The sequence below is a fragment of the Dermacentor silvarum genome, chromosome 4 (assembly GCF_013339745.2).
Source record: "Dermacentor silvarum isolate Dsil-2018 chromosome 4, BIME_Dsil_1.4, whole genome shotgun sequence".
NCBI lineage: Eukaryota > Metazoa > Arthropoda > Arachnida > Ixodida > Ixodidae > Dermacentor > Dermacentor silvarum.
In genome coordinates, this window is record NC_051157.2 from 1,736,890 (window position 1) to 1,757,834 (window position 20,945).

At 46.3% G+C, this 20,945-nt stretch overlaps 1 protein-coding gene across 2 annotated transcripts in view; it reads left to right on the plus strand.

Moving 5' to 3' along the window:
- LOC119449339 (la-related protein 1-like) overlaps nucleotides 1–19,380 on the plus strand; it is a 147,922-nt gene extending 128,542 nt beyond the window's left edge. Inside the window, exons 11-12 of one of the 2 annotated variants that reach the window (XM_037712504.2) lie at nucleotides 393–778; nucleotides 19,196–19,380. In XM_037712504.2, the coding sequence (XP_037568432.1) occupies nucleotides 393–778; nucleotides 19,196–19,234 (425 nt within the window). In that variant the 3' untranslated portion in view covers nucleotides 19,235–19,380. The remainder of the gene's footprint in view (nucleotides 1–392; nucleotides 779–19,195) is intronic. The other variant, XM_049666734.1, reaches the window with a different exon arrangement.
- Nucleotides 19,381–20,945: the final 1,565 nt, after the last annotated feature.

The window sequence follows — 20,945 nt, forward strand, 5'->3', positions numbered from 1 at the left end:
GGGTGCCTTGCACGATCATGCTCGAGCCTCCATCGCCTTTCTTTTGGCAACGCAGCACGTGCACCTCATGACAGCACCATAACACACCAAAGCCATTGCATAAAATTACTTTGCGTTTATGCATTGCGATAAGTCAGTGCTCATATCTCATAGAAGATACCTGCTAAATGTACTTGGGCAATTTCTTTTTGCAGAAAGCGTACAGCTTCAGAAGCACATTGAAGTTCAACTTTTTCCAGCAACTTGAAATACAGTTGCCAAAATATTTGCTACTGTCATGCTCCAAATCTGACGCTGGAAGTGCTCATCAATGCAAAGAGTGTCTTTATTAAAAGCAGGCTGTGTTGAGTAGTATTGTTGGGAGAATGACTTCTTTCCACTTGGGCATGCAGAGCGCAAGCGGCTGGGGCCAGGCCAGAGCCAGGAGATGAACACACTGTTTCGCTTCTGGTCATTCTTCCTGCGTGAGCACTTCAACCGCAAGATGTACGAGGAGTTTCGTCGGTTGGCCCTGGAGGATGCACGAGCAGGCTACCGGTACGGCCTGGAGTGCCTGTTTCGTTTCTACAGCTACGGCCTGGAGAAGCACTTCCGGCCCGACCTGTACGAGGACTTCCAACAGGAGACGCTGCGCGATTGTGACCAGGGACAGCTGTATGGCCTGGAGAAGTTCTGGGCTTTCCGCAAGTACTACCGCCTCAGCCACCAGTGCCCTGTCGAGCCCCGACTGGAGTCTCTCCTGCAGGGATACCGCAGCATTGACGACTTCAGGATAGATGTATGTGTGAATGTTGTTCCCGTCAGAAATGGTGCACCACTCTTGCATACCAGGAATAAGATTAGTGTTGCTACTGGCAAAGATCTTAACTGCACTTAACTGATATGTTCCCATAAAACATTCACTCTAAACCAGCAGCATTTGCAAGACATTGCTTTCATGTCCTAAACATTGACAGTATTGGCAACAGAAGCACATTATTGAGTGCTTATTGCGTACTTATTGAAGTACAGTGAAATCTCGATATAACGACCTTCAGGGGACCGCGGCAAATTGTTCGTTATTCTGAAAGGTTGTAGTGAAAGCCCGAAAATTAGGGGTGTGCGAATATTCTGAAAGTTCGAATATTATATTTTTAATATTCGTATTCGATTCATATTGTATTCGAAAAATAGATATTAGAAAATGGTTCTAATATTTGGTTGGATACGAATATTCTAAGCAAATCGAATGTATTGCTGGCTGTGCAGAAGCAAACACGGTTCTTAGCATTTGTTTCTAGCTAATCTAAGAATATTGGTGCTATTTTCTGCAGAATTATGTAATGATTTCGTGCTGCTAGCGAAATCTCGCCTGTAAAGCACACTTAGCCACTAAACGTCTGAACTTTGTGGGAAAGCCAGCCTCTCGGAAGCAAGGGGTACGGGCTTGTGGACAGCGAGGGTGCACTTTTATTTATTATTATTTTTTTTAATCATGTGCAGCACTGTCCTCAATTCTGAGCTTATTGCTTGACAGCAAGTGCGGTGAGTGACAACTGGCGCAGGGTCAAATGCCTCCGAGCTTATGGGCATTTGATGTGGTATAGTAATGCACAGGCTGGCGAGGACAGTTAGTAGTAAATTTTCTAAGTTAACTTGAGCCAAATACACAACGTTCTAGCGTAACGGCTTACTAGTTTACTTTTTTAACATTGACAAAATAATTGCAATGTCCCAACATAACAAATTAACCCAACTTGCTAATAAATGCACGTGCATATCATTATTGAAATATTCGAAGCTAAGTATTCGTATTCCATTCGTGTTAGAAATTTTGGATATTCAAACACCCCTAACCAAAATTTCGACCATCAGTTCATCAGTTACCACAGTATCCACAATAACGTCGCTGTTGTCTGTCGGCCCACGCTGTTGCTATTTTTCATAGATTCTGTTGCCACACACCACCTGTATAGTGGCACGTGCAAAGATACCCTGACAGCTAAAAAAACCACCGACAAAGAAGCAGCTCCATGTCACCTATAAAGCGTAATCTTTCTTTTTGTTTGTTTATTTTTCACATTTCTGGCCGTGGACACCACAACTGTCTCGCTCGAGGCGGACGCCTCAACTATTCCAAAGCGCAAGTACGTGTAAACAACACCGTCCGGAAAGTGCGACCTTGTGGCATCCCCGCGAGCACAGAGGTTTCATTTCCCTGCGCGCATAGCTTGAATGGCCTCAGAAAGAAGCGAGAAAGAAGAGGCGTGTGCAGAAAGGAGAGATGCAGCTAGGCGACACTTTTCTGGGTGGAGCATTCGCTCTCAAAACTTGACGGCCACACTGCAAGAGCCAGTCACGAGATGATGAGAATTGCAGCTTCCACACTGCTTTTGTGAAAAATAGAAACAAGATTTGCTTATTCATTCAGCAAATAAAAGTGTGTTGACATAGTAAGCATTTGTTTATTGTTTTCTGATACCCTCAATAATTTGACATTCGGATAATTCGGACAACTTTTTTACTCCCTTGAGATCCGAATGAATGAGGTTTTACTGTACAGTTAAACCTGCTTATAACGAACCTCCATATAACGAATTCCTGGATATAACGAAGTTTTTCTATTCCCCGCCTTTACTTCATAGAAGCACATGTATTTGAGACCTCTACGTAATGAAGTGCCAGCTGGAGACCCCCTCGATATAACGAATTTTCCCCTCCGACAACCTAGAGATTTTGTCATTTTTACACGAGCAGCAACCGGAAGCACCTTCTCCGCCGCGACGTAATGCGAAGCGAGCGCATGTGTGCATGCGTGTGTGTGTGCGAGGCGGGCCTACATCCCTCAACCCAGCGATCTTGCCGCCGCGGGCATTACCATTCCCCTTTCCTTCATTCAAACCTGATCCTGCCGCTTGGTGCAGCTGGCCTAGCCCACCAAGCCGGCACTCTCTCCTTTTTCAGTTGATGTTGCCGAAGCGCTAGCTGGTACACGCTGTGACACATCACACTCGATGAGCGCGGACACGCGTTGTCAAACGCTAGCGGCGTGTGGAAGCGCCACTGGAGAAGCGAGCGAAGTGACCTTCGTGCTGTTGTCTATCGCTTCAACACAAACTGAGCGGCGAAAACACACAGCACGCACAAAGCTACGAGCCGCCGACGCACCTACACTGCTAGGCTCTGCCCCAACGCAGATCGCTTTCAAGATAAGGCCCGCGCGACCGCGCACCGCCCCGCTATCCCTCCCCCCTCGCTCCGTCGCCGGTGCCTCGAGCGCAACGGAAGAAGGCGCGCTTCCTCCCTGCTTTTCTCGCGCGGGCGAGATTTAGACGCGTTCATCGGCTCTCCTCGCACATACAGCATACGGCGCGCAGCGACTGCGTTATCGCCCTTGGACTTTATACGGAATATTTATGTGCCAAAACCAATTTTAGGGCCACAATGTGTCATAGACACCATCTTTACATAGCAATTATGGATCTCAAGGGCCATACTTTTGCTGGCGGAAACCGAAAATACGTCATAGTTGTCGCCCCCGGCACTTTCGGCGGCCAATGCCATCGTCAAGCCACCAAGCCAAGCGACATGAAAAGTCAAAATGGCCGCTCGGGCCGGCGCGGGGTGGCAATTAGCAACGTACGATACGGGAACGGTCCCGCAGTTGCAACGCAACAGCGGCGTTCCCAATGCATTACGTTCTATGGGAGCTGTGCTGGAACCTGCCTAAAACGACGTAACAGCCGGGAAAACGCTGCCCCCCGGAACGTAACAGCTGGGTTCTACTGTAACACTATACGACGCTACGACGCCATCGTGACGCACGCTCTTCGTTTCCAATGCCTCGCGCTTGTGCGAAACGACACGCGTCCACGCATCCGGTACCTGGTGTGACATTCCAAGGATGAGTGCTTCGACGAAAACGGAAAACGGGTGCGCGTTACAATTGACGGCGCGTTAGAACGGAGTAAATACAGTAAGAGTTTCTTTTTCGAATTTTCGTGCCGAACCTGCATATACCGAAATCCTCTTTATAACGAAGTTTTTCGGGAATTTGTCAATTTCGTTATATCCAGGTTTAACTGTATATGTGTATAAAGTGCGAAAATCCAGTCATTTGACCGGCTCACCCCCCCCCCCCCCTCCCGCACACACGCACACACCCATAGTCATAAGAACCAACACACAAAGACACCAAGGACAGCGTAGAGGAAATTACTGGTACTTATTAAAGAAATGCGAGGATGGGAAGTGCCCCACCTGTTGCCAGTAGTTACGCATGAAATGTTTTTTAGCTCCTATTGTTGGTGACCTTCAAATGACCTTAAGGCAAAAGCCAGAGCCGTTATCCAAGCACTAAAACGAGAACATCGGGCATCGTTTCGAGAACAAATTGAGATCATCCGGGCAACCAGTCAAAAGTTCAGAAAATGTGGTCCCTGGCCCCGAACACTTTGGACAGGACTGCATTATATACGCTAGTTAATGCCCAAACAAGTTACAAACAATATTTCTTCTTAATGTCTTCACAATATCACTCAAGCTGTAACTTCTAGTACGCTGAAGTTTTATTTGTCATTTCTAATAGCAACGTGGCTGAGCCAGGTTTGCGTGCGCTCTTTTCAATGCCAGTGGTCCGTGAGTTGGCCGCACATTTGCAGCCGACCACTTCGACGCGACAAGAAGAAAAAGTAGCGACAGACGCTGAGCGCACTGCTGGAAGAAGAAAAGCGGTTGAAGGCGGCGCGGCACCACAAGCAGCAAAAGACGCCACATGGTAGCCATTTCATGCTTACATCTACTCTCGATTACGGGTATTTTTATTTCCATTAATTTATAATTTCTTTAATTCAGTCAATAAGTAAAAGTAATTTCCCCTATGCTGTCCTTGCTGTATTTGTTCGTTAGCTTCTTCATCATCATCATCAGCCTATATTTATGTCCACTGCAGGACGAAGGCCTCTCCCTGCGATCTCCAATTACCCCTGTCTTGCGCTAGCGTATTCCAACTTGCGCCTGCAAATTTCCTAACTTCATCATCCCATCTGGTTTTCTGCCGACCTCGACTGTGCTTCCCTTCTCTTGATATCCATTCTGTAACTCTAGTGGTCCACCGGTTATCCATCCTACGCATTACATGGCCTGCCCAGCTCCACTTTTTCTGCTTAATGTCAACTAGAATATCGGCTATTTCCGTTTGTTCTCTGATCCACACCACTCTCTTCCTGTCTCTTAACGTTAGGCCTAACATTTTTCGTTCCATCGCTCTTTGTACGGTCCTTAACTTGTTCTCGAGCTTCTTTGTTAACCTCCAAGTTTCTGCCCCATATTTTAGCACTGGTAGAATGCAATGATTGTACACTTTTCTTTTCAACGACAGTGGTAATCTCCCATTCAGGATTTGGCAATGCCTGCCGTATGCACTCCAGCCCATTTTTATTCTTCTGCAAATTCCTTTCTTATGATCAGGGTCCTCTGTGAGTAATTGACCTAGATACTCCTTTACAGACTCTAGAAGCTGACTGGCAATCCTGAATTCGTGTTCCCTTGCCAGGCTATTGAACAGTACCTTTGTCTTCTGCATATTAATCTTCAACCCCGCTCTTACACTTTCTGCAGGTCAAGGTCCTCAATCGTTTGCTGTAATTCGTCCCCATTGTTGCTGAATAGGAACATGTCATCTGCAAACCAATGGTTGCTGAGATATTCGCCATTGATTCTCACTCCTAAGCGTTCCCAGTCCAAGAGCTTGAATACTTCTAAGCATGCAGTGAATAGCATTGGACAGATTGTGTCTCCTTGCCTGACCCCTTTCTTGATAGGTAACTTTCTACTTTTCTTGGGGAGAACCAAGGTTGCTGTGCAATCCTTGTAGATAGTTGCCAATATATTCACATATGCATCTTGTACTCCTCGGTTGGGTAATGCCTCTATAGCTGCTGGTATCTCTTCTGAATTAAATGCTTTTTCATAATCTCTGAAAGCCATATAGAGAGGTTGATTGTACTCCGCAGATTTCTCTATTGCCTGGTTGATGACATGGGTATGATCCATCGTAGAATATCCCTTCCTGAAGCCAACCTGTTCTCTTGGTTGGCTGAAGTCAAGTGTTGCCCTGATTCTTTTCAAAATTATCTTTGTGAATACAATACTGAAAGCAAGCTAATGGGTCTATAATTCTTCAATTCTTTAACGTCTCCCTTCTTATGGATGAGTATAATGTTGGCGTTCTTCCAGCTTTCTGGTACATTTGAAGTCGTGAGGCATTGCATATAAAGGGCCGCAAGCTTTTCAAGTATGATATCCCTCCATCCTCGATTAAATCGACTGTTATTCCATCTTCTCCAGCAACTTTTCCCCTGATCATGTCTTTCAAGGCCCTTCTAACTTCATCGCTAGTTATAGAAGGAGCCTCTGTATCCTGTTCATCACTTTTTCGAATGAAAGTAGCTTGGCTGTTTTGGGCACTGTACAGGTCAGTGTAGAATTCTTCTGCTGCTTTTACTATGTCATCGAAATTTCTGATATTACCCTGCTTATCTGTCAGTGCATACATTTTGCCTTGTCCTATGCCTAGTTTTCTTCCCACTGATTTCATGCTGCGTCCATATTTTACTGCTTCCTGAATCTTTTCCATGTTATAATTTCGGATATCCGTTACTTTCTTCGTGTTCATCAGTTTCGACAGTTCAGCGAATTCTATCTGATCTCTCAAGTTTGACACTTTCATGTTTTGCCGTTTCTTTATTAGGTCCTTTGGTACTTGGGAGAGCACTGGTTGCCTTAGGGCCTTACCTCCCACTTCAATTGCTGCTTCTGAGATCAACCTAGTTACGGTTTCATTCATTACCTCTATGTTGTCTTTATCTTCCTGTTCTAAAGCTGCATACTTGTTTGCGAGCACCAGCCTGAATTGGTCTGTTTTTACCCTTACTGCGTCTAGGTTGGCCTGTTTCTTTATGACTAACTTTATTCTTTCTCTCTTCAAATTGAGAGAAATCCTAGAGAAATCCTAGACCTCACTAGCTGTGATATGTGAAGTGCGCGAGTGCCGTGATCGTACTGGGTAAGTGCCAGAAGTGAGCAACAAGCAAGGAAGCAAGCAAGCGAGAGCAATCGTGAGAGACGTGGAAGAGGAGGGAGAAGAAGATGCCCAGGGTGCGGGAGTAGCGGCAAGTCGAAGTTCCTTGCCCAAGGCCGCTCGAGGCTCCCACCTGGGATCGACACGACATCCAACTTCTTCCTGCAGCCTGCGGTTGCTGAACGTCGGAAGGGCATTCGACCCAGGCGGCCCAGTGTCTCCAGCGCCGTGCCCGAGCTCCGGCTGGCGAACGCCGCAAGGGCGTCTAGCCATTAGCCGTCTCCACTATGCCTGTCTTCACAGCAGTGTCGATCATGGCTGCCTGATGATAAGGTGCCGACCGACATTGGAAGAAATGGAGCCCTTGTACCGGTCGTAGAGGTGAAGCCCTTGGACTTGGTGTCCGGTGACAAGACCTCTACCGTACTAAGGTGACCTCTCCAGGTTCTCAGTGTCACAGTGAAACTTGCGGAACTTCCTCCAGCATTATTGGATCCCTGGTGTTCGCCTGGGGGCGACCAGGATTTTCTTCGACGGCTTCTAGTTTCACCACCGCTACTCCACTTCGTGCTCCACCTCTGTTGCCGCTTCTAGGCCAACCCACAGCTCCAGTGCTAACCATGAAACTGTAGGCCCCTTCTGACTTTTTATGCTTTCTTTCTAGACTTAATCCTGTTTTGTTTTTGTGATTAGTTTGCTTAGTTTCGTTTTCTCTTTCGCTGTATTTTCTTTAATGAATGGCTTGTTGTGGTAACGAACGACTTGGTCATTTCATGTGCTGAGGCTGTGCCTCAGTAGCGAGTAATTTATTGTAAGAACCTCATCACGCTAGCCTATGGTCACTGCACTTTACCCTACCTAACACTTCTACTTCCTGCACTATGCTGGGATCGGCAGACAGTATGAAATCTATTTCATTCCTTGTTTTTCCATTAGGGCTTTTCCAGGTCCACTTCCTGTTGCTGTGCTTCTTGAAGAAGGTATTCATTATTCGGAGCCTATTCCTTTCCGCGAATTCTACCAACATCTTTCCCCTAGTGTTCCTAGAATCGATGCCGTAGTTGCCAATTGCTTTCTCACCAGCCTGCTTTTTCCCCACTTTTGCATTGAAGTCGCCCGTGACTACAGTATACTGAGTTTGCACCTTTCTCATTGTTAATTCAACGTCTTCATAAAACTGTTCTATTTCTTAATCATCGTGACTGGAGGTTGGGGTGTAGGCTTGTACAACCTTCATTCTGTACCTCCTATTCAGTTTTATAACGACGACTGCTACCCTCTCATTAATGCTGTAGAATTCATCAATGTTGCCCACTATGTCCTTACTGACTAGAAATCCTACTGCAAATTCTCTCCTGTCTGGAAGACCTCTGTAGCAGAGGACGTGGCCATTAGTCAGCACTGTATAAGCCTCACCAGTTCTTCTCACATAGGCCAATAATAGCCCAGGCAATACCTGATAATTCTTCAAATAGCCCTGCTAAGCTAGCCTCACTCGATAGGGTGCGTGTGTTAAACGTTGCCAGGTTCAGTTTCCAGTGGCGGCCTGTCCGGACGCAGAGATTCTTAGCACCTTCTCAGGGTGCGCACAGGTTCTTGAAATCCTTGAAAACCCTTGAATTTGAAAGTTCCGTTTTCAAAGCCTTGAAAGTCTTGGAGTTTCTTTTCCATCCTTGAGAACCCTTGAATTCTTGGGGTTTTCACGGGGTCCGACAGTGCGACTCACATTATATGGCGGTTGAGGGTGGTCCCGGCAAACTTTATTGCTTTTCCAATGCCGGGATCGCGAAGTCAAACTTCCTGCACAAGGAAGAGGCGAGCACTGCACAATTTTTTTAATTTTTTGTTTCCCCTCTGGCTTGCTTCGGCATTGGCCAAAAGCTATAAGTTGCTGGCCACAATGAGGCTAGAGCGTCTCGACCTCCTCGAAAAAAATACAAGTTTTTCCATCATGCTTATTTGTAATGAAAAAGCAGTTACATGAATCTTAACTGTTGAATTTGGTAGTATTTCACTTTTTTGGGGGGTTCGCCATGGGCTGGATTTATTGGCAACCCACTAAAAACAAGTACAGCCTCATAGCCTGAGCGTTGTTTGTTGGCCACATTGTGCTGTGTTTATCTGTGCGTACTTACTCCGGTGCCGTCGATGCTTTGTTTGCTTTTTCCCTCGTTTCGGTTGTGGTGCACATAGTTCAGAATAATGCCTCGGAAATGTAAATTCCAAAGCGGGGGGCTTGGCTCAGCAACGACGATTACAAACTTTGGGTTGCGCCAGATACATCAGACCCCCACCGCGCGAAATGCACATCCTGCAGAAAAACCTTCGACATCGCTTTTATGGGCGAATCTTCTCTCAGAAGCCACTCAAAAAATGCAAAGCACTGTGTAATCGTGCAAATGGCAGCTGGAAACTCTATACAGAACTACCTGGTACCATGCACAAGCGAGCGGTCCACTGGGTTGGCTCCTTCGCAGGCGACTCATCTAAACAGCACCTGTAAGTCACACCAGGTGGTTACCGATGCAGAAATTCTGTGGACAATGAAAGTGATTACCTCCCACTACGCGTACAGATCATCCGCACAAACCGGTGACTTGCTCAAGCGGATGTTTCCCGACAGCGGCGTGGCTAAATTGTTTTCCTGCGGAGAAAAAACAATGCACGTATGTTGCGTGCCATGGGCTCGGACATTTTTTTTTTTTGTTGTTGTCCTTGGAACAAGAGGTACAGAAGTCTTGACTATTACGTCGTGCTTTTTGACAAGTCAGTGAATGACTTCCTGAAAGAGAAGCACATGGATGTGCATGTGCGCTATTGGGACTCCTCGGCAGAGGACATTCAGGAAATACTTCTGAGGGCTTTGGAGCCTTTGCCACTCGGCAAGGTTCTTCAGATCTCGATGGATGGGCCGAACATTAACCTGAAGTTCTTTAGGTATATGGAAGTGCACTTGCAGGAAAATCATCAGGTCCAATGTGCCCATGTTGACTTGGGGACTTGTGGCCTTCATACCTTTCACAATGCCTACAGGGCAGGGGTAGGAGCCAGCAAGTGGGGCATTGACGTTCTGCTGTCAAGCCTGAGTGCACTCTTCCGAGACTCACCAGCACGAAGGAAAGATTTTTCAACTGTGACTAACCAGGAAACATTTCCACTACAGTTTGTGTCTGATCGATGGGTGGAAAACACAAACTTTCAAGATGTACCAACTCGCCCAAAAAGAAGTATTGATGAGGAAAACACAATTGTCATTGAAAGAGCTTTGGTTCTTTGGAATGACATAAAGAAATATGTGGAGTCTGCGAGGAGTAAGCAGGTGAGCTTACCAAAGTGTGCATCGTTTGAAAATGTGTACAGCTTTTGTCGCGATTCCTTGACGCTGGCAAAACTGAACTTCGCTCTCAGTGTTGCTTTCATTCTTCAGCCATTCTTGAAAGACTACCAGTCCGACAAAAGCCAATGATCTTCTTTCTTGCTAGAGACCTTGAGAGTGTTGTGCGGAAGCTCCTTGTGAAATTCATGAAGGTTTCAGTGTTGTCTTCATTGGCAGGGATTGGTGGTTTGCTCAGGGTAGACGTTGATAACCCTGATAACCACACTCTGCTTGAAAAAGTGGATATCTGCCCCAAATGTGAACAAGCACTGAAAGATTCAAGGGCAAGTGCAAAGGATACATTTCAATTCAGGATGGAGTGTAAACTATTTTCGGCAGCTGTGACCAAGAAAATACTGGAACGAAGTCCCCGTAAATCAGCAATGGTTAGAAACCTGACATCTCTAGACCCCCGGCTCATGTGCTCGAAGCCAGATCAGTGCCTTGTGGGCCTAAGGAAGCTGTTGGACGTCTTGACCATGGCAGGAAGACTCGGTGAAAGCCAACAGGAATGTGTAATGGCTGAATACACTGAGCTACTGCAAGAAGTAAACCACGAGCTTCACTTGTTTGAGAGGAGCCTTAGCAGGCTGGATGAGTTTTTAATGACCTCCTGAGCTTCAATCACTGCTACAAAGAGCTGTGGAAAGCAGTCAGGCTGCTGCTTGTTTTGAGCCATGGGCAAGCAACTGTCGAACGGGGGTTCGACAGTTGCTTGCCAACCGCCAAATCTCCGTAGAGAATCTGAAAGGTTTGTCATACATTTCACAGCGTATCATATGTGACACAGCGGACAGGGCAGGTGGAATTTTGAATGTTCGTATAACAAAAGAACTCAGAATAGCTGTGTCTGCAGCGAGGCAGCATTACGGTGCACACTTGGAATCAGAAAAGAAACAGTACCAAGAAAACTCAACGCAGACAAAAAAGCGCACAATCATGGAAGAAGTTGAAGGGTTGATGACAAAGAAAAAGAAGCTTGAGGCAGTTGTTGCCGATTTAACGGCCTCTGCAGATGGATATGCAGAAAAGGCTGAGAGAACTGGTGACATCACGCACGTGGTGAAATCAAACAGCTCGAGAAAGACCGCAAAAGCGAAGGCTGAAGAACTCGTCAGCATTATGATGCAAATATTAAAGAAACTGAAAGACTGAAAGACCTGCCCTGAGCTTCAGAATTTCATCTAGTCAAATGAAACTGTATGTGCACTAAGTGAAATTGCTTTCCTTTGTTCTGTCCAATAAAATGTAACATGGGTAAACTACCGCATTAAATATTTAAATTTTTTGAAAGGTCCTTGAAAAGTCCTTGAATTTTTTTCTTTGAAACCTGTACGAACCCTGCCTCTGCTGCGTCGCACGTCTGACCGCCGCTTTGGTCAGGTGCTCCGCAGCCGCTAGGGACTGAGGGCCATGGGTAAATTGTAGGAGTCATTAGCGAGGTAGCGGCCAAATACTGCAACAGGGAGGCCAATTCCTGTTCTGGTGAGGGAGTGACTTTGTTGAAGCTTAGTGGGCCTTCCTAATTTGGTTGCACCTTGACTAGTATAGCCACTAGCTTCGGCAATTTTTTTTTTTTTTTTTTTTTGCCGCTGTCAGGCTCCACTCTATGCCTGAAAATGTAGGCATAGAGGCATAGAGAAGCATGAGTGTCAGCTTCAGCACTAGAGCAGACTGTTCTCACTCGAGGACACCACTGTCGGTGATCCAAAGCTGAATAATTGTGGTGTCAGGCCTAGCAACAAAGCAAGCTTGATGGCCACATTAGATGGCTTCACCTCTTCTAGCTCTTCATCAGGCATCATCTTGTCACAAATGTGTGGTATGACTTATGACTAATAAACATAGAGCCCCTTGGTTTCCTTTATATATATATATATATATATATATATATACACACACACACACACACACACATCCAGTAATACCCTGTTAACTCGATGTAGTAAAGACTGGTCAAAATTTCAAGATAAGTAGAGTTTCGAGATAGCCGAATTCACGAAAGTATAAGCATAACCACCGCGTAAAGCCAACATGACGCCTTTCCAATATGGCGCCGGTAACCGCCGACTTCCTCAAAAAAGCACAATGTACCAGGAGCAGTATTTTTAGTAGATCATTTTTGCGATATTATGTGTGACCCAGTAACCGACACATTGGTTGTATATAGGCAACGACAAACCTCGCATATATAAGCGCAAACGCAGATGCATGTTGACACCATGTTCGAAACCGAGTCACGCTAAATATCTCGCGAACGTGCTCGGTTCCCCGGAGTTTTCGACCAAGGATAACCTCCACAGAGTGTTTGTTGTTCTGACCACTGAAAAAGATAAGCCATCACTACAAAATCACGGCCTTTAGAAAAAGGGGTAGAGGACGGGTACATACCAGACATTACAAAATGCCAAAGCCACACCTGAGCGACTGCGCCCTCTAGATAAAGACCCAGATCTTGAGGCCATTGTTCACCGTTAGACACTAGGTGGTGTCCTAAGCTTGACATCTATGACATATTTCCGGCTTCCAAAATCATTTTCACTGTTTGCAGTCAGCTGAACAATGGCCTCAAGATCTCTCGAAAGCACCATGCCACGCATTGCGAGAAAATGCCACAGAAAAGTGCTCGCCACCACCCTGCTTAGTAACATGACCACCGCCAGCGCAGCCACGCACAACAGCTGCCTCCGAGCACTGGGCATCGAGGCACTGCCATGCATGGCTGGCGTGTTTACAAGTGCCTCTGGCTGACGCTACTCTTTCTCGCACTCTTTGCGCATGTCAGCAGTCGTAGCGGCGCTCCGCCCGCGTAATCAATGGAATCAGCCGGCCGAGAACTTTTGGCGATACCACAGCTGGCGCAAAAAAACAAAAGAAAAAACGTTTCGGTACTGTCTTTATTGCAGCATTTTCGCAGTCTAGGTTTCGAGATATCCGGAGTTTGGCGCAGTGGTGTTTCGAGATAAGGGGGGTGAAAAACGCACACCATGCCAAGGAAAAAAATTGGCTGTGGCTTAACTCAGTTATGCCTGGGTGTGCGTAGCAAGAGGTACAGTTAATGTTATAGTATAGCTTGGTTCTCTATACGGTTACATCGGTTAGCACTATCGCCTTGTCCTCTTCTAATGAGCGGGGTAACTGTTTCAGCATCTCATCGGTGTCGACCGGCACGTTTGCCACGGGTCCCTTGATGCCAAACTGTCCTTTTCTCCAGTTCATGGGGCGTCGGATCTGAACAAAGGGGATGCGTGGCGAAATCAAACGTTCCGCCACGCCGTTCAGCACCGGCAGAACTGGTGGCATCAGCGGGTAATGATACCCGTTACTCACGCTGTAAAGCGGGATCTTCTGCTTCTGTAGAAAGTTCCTACACGTAGCACAAACACTCGCCACGGGTCCTCCTTCCTCACCCCACTCAGGTATGGCTAAACCAAGTGTTTCGCGCATTGCGCTACTCACCGGACTCAAATCTTGCTTATGCCAAAGTCTTTCGCAAACGTCACACGCAAATCCAGACGGATTGTCTGTAAAGTCCATTTGGAACATGCGCGTCGCACTCGAACTTTTGAGCCAGCCAAATCACATGTCCGTCACACTTGCCTTCACGTCCTCCAACTGCGTTGTATCGGCGGCTAGGTGCGGCGCTCTCCGAGCACATTCTTCTTCTGTCCCCGCAACTCGTTGCCTCCTCCTGGTTTCATTCTGTCGTTGATCCGCGGCCCTGACGAGATGCCGAACTAGACGACCAACCATCCTCATCTGAATGCACTCGCCTGGCCACTTCGTACTTACGACGCTTCTCAAGGCGTGCGGCTCATTCTTCCTCCATCTCATCAGCTCGCTGCCTCCTCTTGGATTCGTTCCGACGACGAAGCCTGGCTTCTTTCAGTCTCTCCGACTCGCTTTCAATATCTGCCGACGAATACCACCAAGCCGCCCCTTCTACATATACGATGCAACGCCGATGCCACGCCGGCGCTTGCTAGGCAACGGCTTAGCTCGTGGTTTCACCGGCTCCTCCTCTGACGTCATGCCACATGGCGCAGCAAGTGGCGCTGCCAGCTGCGGTGGTTGAGCTCAGCTCGCGGTGCGGCCACTGACAACAGCGAAACGGCGAGAATACGGGCCAATGTTGCTCTCACTACAAAATTCGACTTAACCGATAATTCGAGATATCAGAGTTTGAGTTAAAGGGACACTAAAGAGAAACAGGAAGTTCAGCTGGAATAAAAGAGGGACCTTCAGGAATGCATGCAGTTTTTGTTGGGTGCAAAAATATGAATTATTAGCGGAGAAATTAGTAAACAAAGACCAAATATCTCTTCCTCAATTTCTCTCACCCCAGATTTGGCGCTGAAGCAGTGTCGTCACAGATTTCATTGCTCTCAGCGAATCAGAATGCGCCATGATACGTCACCGCTTGCGTAAACGGCCGAGGCGCTGGATCCATCATGGCTGCATGCATGGTCGCTGCGTTTGCGTTCGCCGTGATGGACCTTGCAACGAAGAGCTCGCCAGCGAAGTAGGACTGCATTTCAGCGATATTCAGTGAAACGGAGTGCGAAATGATCCTCCGTGCTCGAGCGGTAGGTGTTTCCGCGTGCGATGGCGGTGAGCCGCCGGCCGCCCCGGCGGAAAGCAGGGCTTCGTTTTCGTCGACGGAAGGCGAAGCGTCCGGTCCGCCAGGCGACGATGTTCCCGACAGAACAAGCATAGAAAGTTGCGCATGTACTCGGTGTGGTTATTTCGTGGCTTTATTTAATAACATTCAGCACTCACCGAGCCTCCAGTATGCTGCTGCAGGGGCACCGGTAGGGGGTTTGATGAAGGCCGCATTGAGGGAACAGCTGCTCGAGAAACGACTGGCCTCTGGGGCACGCCAAGATACTTTCCGAGGGCAGGATTATACACATAATCCGAGGGCGAGAAATGCAGAGAGCACACCATCGGTTTCTCTGGCTCTTTTGCCGTTTTATCATCGGCAGAGCACTGAGCCATTGCGAACACCGAGGAGCCGGGGCTCATCGCGCGACACCACATGAAAGGACACAATCGAGTCAACACTGCCGCTGCCCCTGAGCAAGCGCTTTGGGCCATTTATACAGCCCACAACACTACACACACGAGGCAGTTTCTGGCTGTTTCCCGCGAAGTCAACGTTTTTCGAGCCACGCAACACGCAACCAAACACCGTAGAGCGGAACAGGCGCGCGCGACGATGCATTTACCACAAACGAAACTACGAAACTATTACGACCGGATGTATCGCCATGCCATTTTTTTTCTCATTTATTTAATTTTGTGCTAAACTTGTACTTCCTCGCTTGAAACAATTTAAAAAGTTGGCAAATGCTGTTTATGTACGTTAAAGGTGTATTTCATTTTGTGTTTTATTAACAGCGATAAATCGCTCTCGACCAATCGCGTCCGGCCTGCATTTGTAATCTCCGACATCACGAACATGTAGTGCGGGAAATTAGTAGGGGCGTCAGCAACTATCCTTCAGTTTTTCGCTATTTTCTCGCTCATTAAACATCTGTTTGCAGTAAGAATGGTATGGCTGTGATCGTGAAAGGATAATCTACCATTTAAGCTCAACTTCCGGTTTCTCTTTAGTGTCCCTTTAACGAGGGTTTACTGTATATAGTGCTACTGACAGTGGTCTGCTCCGGACCGTCAGTTGCACTTGCCTGCTCGAAGAGGCAGGACGTGCATCAAGTCAGCGCCTGAACAGCACTTAGCTATGCGGTTTAAATCGTGGATCCAGGACTATAAAGAGGTGTGACGAAATGTTAACGTATTTCCCCTCGCGTTTACTGCTAAATCGCCATTGAATTTTTCCCCCTACATTTCGCATTTGTTTCCTTTTCCCTGTGGACATCCAGTTGCCAAGTGTAATTATTATAGCAAATAATGCAGCATTGGAACAATTTATCATAGAACACACCAAAAGTTCATGGCTGCTCATTGTCATATATTGTTAGGTGCTACACATGGGCTCAGCTGTACTTCTTTCGCTCTAATTAAAACGTTTCAATGTTTGTCCCCTCTGCTGTTTTCATGCAACTCAGTTATAACAATTAGCAGTTATAAGAGTAATTTTCGTGGCACTTGAATATTCTGATAAGCGTGTGAGACTGTATTTGCACCTTGGTTACCCTGTACATCATTGGCAACTTTCTTGACCTTCCCTCCTTTTTGTGTCCACGCTGTTGAGGTACACTTTAGCCAGCCGGTTCTTAAAATTTATGTTCCCAAGTCTTTCTTCAGAACTACCACATTTACTGACATAATGAATGCACTTTATTTCCCGAAAGATGTGTGTCAAGTGTGGGGTAAAATTTTGAGCGACTTTTTCCACGGCCACCTTTAAAGAAGTCGCAGTTTCGCCCGACAACATTCGCTATGTAAATTAACAAGCATGGTGTCAGCGCGCAAAGGCAAACAAAAACTCATCACACTCGATGACCATGCGCGGACGCTCGGTCAAAACGCTGGCATGAGGAAGCGCCGGAGCAACAGCTAGCGAAGTGACCTTTGATGCTATGTATCGTTTCAGGGCAAACTGAGCTGGCGAGAACAGAGCACACACAAAGGTATCAGTCGCTGTTGCACCTAGACTCGCACCTGATGCAGATCGCTTTCGAGATGGGGTGCACCAGCCGCGGAATGTGCAGTGCCATCGCCCTCCCTGCGCAACCGTCAGCGCCGACAGCAGAAATTCACCTGAAGTGTCCATATAATTGCTATCGCAATAAAAGTAGGAGACAGACGGTACGATTCGGCGTCTGATACAATTGCATCCACCGGATGCCACATCAGATGCCAAATCGTACCGTGTCTCTCCTTCACGGCAGCAAATTCAGGGTGCGTTCATTATGCAAGGAAAAGAAAAAACTTCTTGAGTGGAAAAATGGGGGGTGTGTTCATTACGGGAGTGCGTTCGTTATGTGAGTAAATACGGTAATTTTTCTCGGAACTTCTCTGACTTGCCCAACACGTCACCCGCTCTGCTTTATTGATAGTTTACCGTGAGCCCCCATTTCCAATCAACCCCTCAGCTTCGATCGTCACAGTGCAGAGAGAAGGTAGCCCTGCGTGGCTACGATCGAAACAGCCAGAGCAGCAAAAGGCACACCTGTGTGATCATGGAGGAAATGCAAGCTTTCCAAAGTCAATTTGTCATAAAGCAATCCCCTTTGCCTTTTCTCCATCTCAAATGGTCTGCCCACCATGTGACTGTATTCGGCAAACTCGTCCCAATGTGCTTGGTTCCTGTAGGTTTTAATCGAGGCGACTGCTCCACAAACTGCTCTGTGCACATTTTGTCCCAGCTCGGTCGTTTATTGCAGCGCATACATTTCTCGTCTTTGTTTCAATGTATGTAAGGGCTGCACATTGCTGTCGCACCCATTGTCTTTTCGGAAGAGTGGAGGGCACGTGTTGGGCCAACTTCTTCAGTAAAACTGTTAGTGCAGCTATAGAAGCACTCAAAAATGTTATATGCGTGTTTTCAGTTTCTAGAAAAACAGATCACTCTGAAAGTTATATTTTTGGGAAATTTGTGAAATGGTTATGGGTAACATGTAGGCAAATTTTTAAGTGTGTGGGTTTATTAAAGGGGCCCTGAACCACTTTTTATCGAAGTGGGGAAAGACGTTTGAAGTGAAAATAGCCCATTTCAGAAATACCTTGCTGCAAAAAGTACTTCAATGCGTTCAGCAGGAGCGGAGTTATTGACAATCAAACACGGCCTCCGCTGTGCTCCCGTCCCTTCTTCAATGCCTTGCACTACGAAGGCTACGGCGGGGTGGGGCGTGGCCACAATGCTCCGCCCTCGAAATGTCGCCCTGGCTTAGTGCCTACGAGCAAGCCAAACGCGGTAGTCCTCAGCGAGTCGCAGTGTGCTTAGCCAGTGGACTCTCGGTGGCAACGGTGTAGCTGACAGCAGTGACCAGCTGCTTATTGGAATGTGTTTTATTACGAAATAAAGCACGCAGAAAAGAGTGAGGATCATGGCTTCTGTTGAAACGAGAGCATTTGAGAGAAAGGTGACTTCGCGCTCCGCTTGCGACGCACCGCGTACGACAGCAAAACTTGGCTGAGATGTTCACAGCAGCGTATGCTACCTGCGGACTTCACCAAGCCCAAGGGGTGGTTCAGGGCCCCTTTATGAGGTAAATTAAAATTGCTAGACCTTCGTTTCTGGCCTGTTTACAGGCATTCCTTGGTCATGGCAGCAAGAACTTGGCTCGACCAGTGCGTGCCATTATTGTAGAAATTATAAATAAACGAGAAGGAAAGTGACCAAAGAGTTCTTCAACATGGATTTCTTCAAATATATCAACAGTTGCCAAGAATTCTTACTTTTTCAACTATTATATTTATTTTATTTATGCTTTACCCACAGCGCCAAAAAGGGGGGGGGGGTTACAATTCATAAAACAGATATCATCAGAACTTCTCTTGCGATACATATAAACAAAGTTAAGCTACGTGAATAAATTAACATGGGCCAAAAACGGTAACACAATAATAATATTAGCAGAAATTCTGTTAAATTACATATAAACAACATTCAAAAGCAGGAATCAATTAACATGAGCTACAAAGTGCACGTACGCACTTTTGCTTTATGGGTGAACAGCGAGAATTGCTCGTTGATCTAGGTATTCCTGAAATCGCAGCTTGTAACGGCAATTCCATTTCAGTAGCTCTCGGAGAATGTCTCAGGTGCCCGTCATTATTTCCCCTTGCAGGTGGAGAGGCCGCCGCGTCAGCGCACTGGAGCCTTGTGAGAACTGTGCCTTGTAGGAGGCCCAACCTGGCAGGCTGCAAGCCTCCTCCTTTATTTCCTGGGTGGTAGAGCCTTTTTGCACGCCATTGTATAAAATACCCTTCTTTGTGCTCAGAAGAATAAATGCCAATGCCTGTTTTAGTTTTCCTGTTTTTCAAGCTGCTGGTTTTAAAAAAGAATTCTCCTTCCTCTGCATAGCATTTCAAGCAACACCCATGCAGAAAGACACAGTGCTGTTACTTTCACCTGGAGAACACCCATACAAAGGGAAATGGAATACAGTTGAACCCATTTATAACAAACTCGATAGTTCCATGAAAAGTGGTCATTATATCACTAGTTTGTTATAGAGTGGAATTGCATTGATACGATTTTGTCGGGAACCACAAAATACAGCGCATCCTCTGAAAATCGTATCCAACATATTATCCAAACCAAATCCTGTTATCGGGAAATGAAAAAAAAGTATTATCTGGAAAAACATATCATGCAGAATCGTATCAACGAGGTTCCACTGTATATGGACGCCGTTAAAAACACTCAATCCTCAAACCAATCCAGAGTCCTCCGTTACGGCATACTTCAAAGTGAGATTAAATTAAACGGAAAATTATACATCTACCCAAACGTAGCAATTGCTACAAAGAAAACCCGTGCGGGTTCCTCGAAAGAAAAACCTCGCAGTTGAAGAAAAATTCGTCCTGTCCATGGCTTTAACCCGGGACCACCGCCTTTCCGAGGCTGCCGCTCTACCACCTGAGCTAACCAGGCAGCTAGCAGATGGCAGGGCAAAGTTGAATTTATCAACAACTCGAAGCAAAGGCAAATGTGTGATGTAATAGTTAAGTGGAAACCCGCTAGGTGGAGGGAAGTAATTAAATGGAAAATTATACATCTACCCAAACGTAGCAATTGCTACAAAAGTTCCCTGGAAAGGCGGTGGTCCCGGGTTCGAGTCCTGGTCCAGGACGAATTTTTGGCTTTTCTTTCAAGGAACCCGTATGGGTTTCCTTTGGAGCAATTGCTACTTTTGGGTGGATGTATAATTTTCCATTTAATTACTTCCCTCCATCTAGTGGGTTTCTGCTGAACTATTACTTCAAGATGAGATGGCGGTATTGTCACAGAAATGCCCTAAATTTAATTCTACATTATTATCCATTGTTGTATTCATTACACTAAGTAGAGCAATAAAATATTTTAACCTTTGCAACATAAACAGCTTCTCATGTATGTGAAGTGTTCTATTAAAAACGATATTAACACTTAATGTGTGAGAGTACAAAAACTAAATGTACAGCCTTTGGCCTCCCCAGTTGCGCTAAAGCAAAAGTAAGTAAAATGTACACTTAAGGTCGGGAAAACCTAAGATTCACTACCACTGTTAGTGATCTAAATTGTGGAGAGCAGGAGCAATGGACCGCATTGCGTGTTCAATTACTGCTAGGTGAAAAATTGGAAAAAAGAGGGGGGAACTGGGCTGCAAAGCGACGATTCCACATTTAAAGCTGTTACAATTTTCTAAAATTTTAAAATGACCATTAATTGAATCCCTTACCTGCTAACGCTTAAAGGGGCCCTGCAACGCCATTTTGGGGTCACCATATTTACTCTAGATCTGTTCTCAGCATGTCATAGAACACAGAACAAAAGTAATTGTGAAAATTTACCCCCACAAACCCATGTTATCGGTCAGAGATATTTCAAAATAC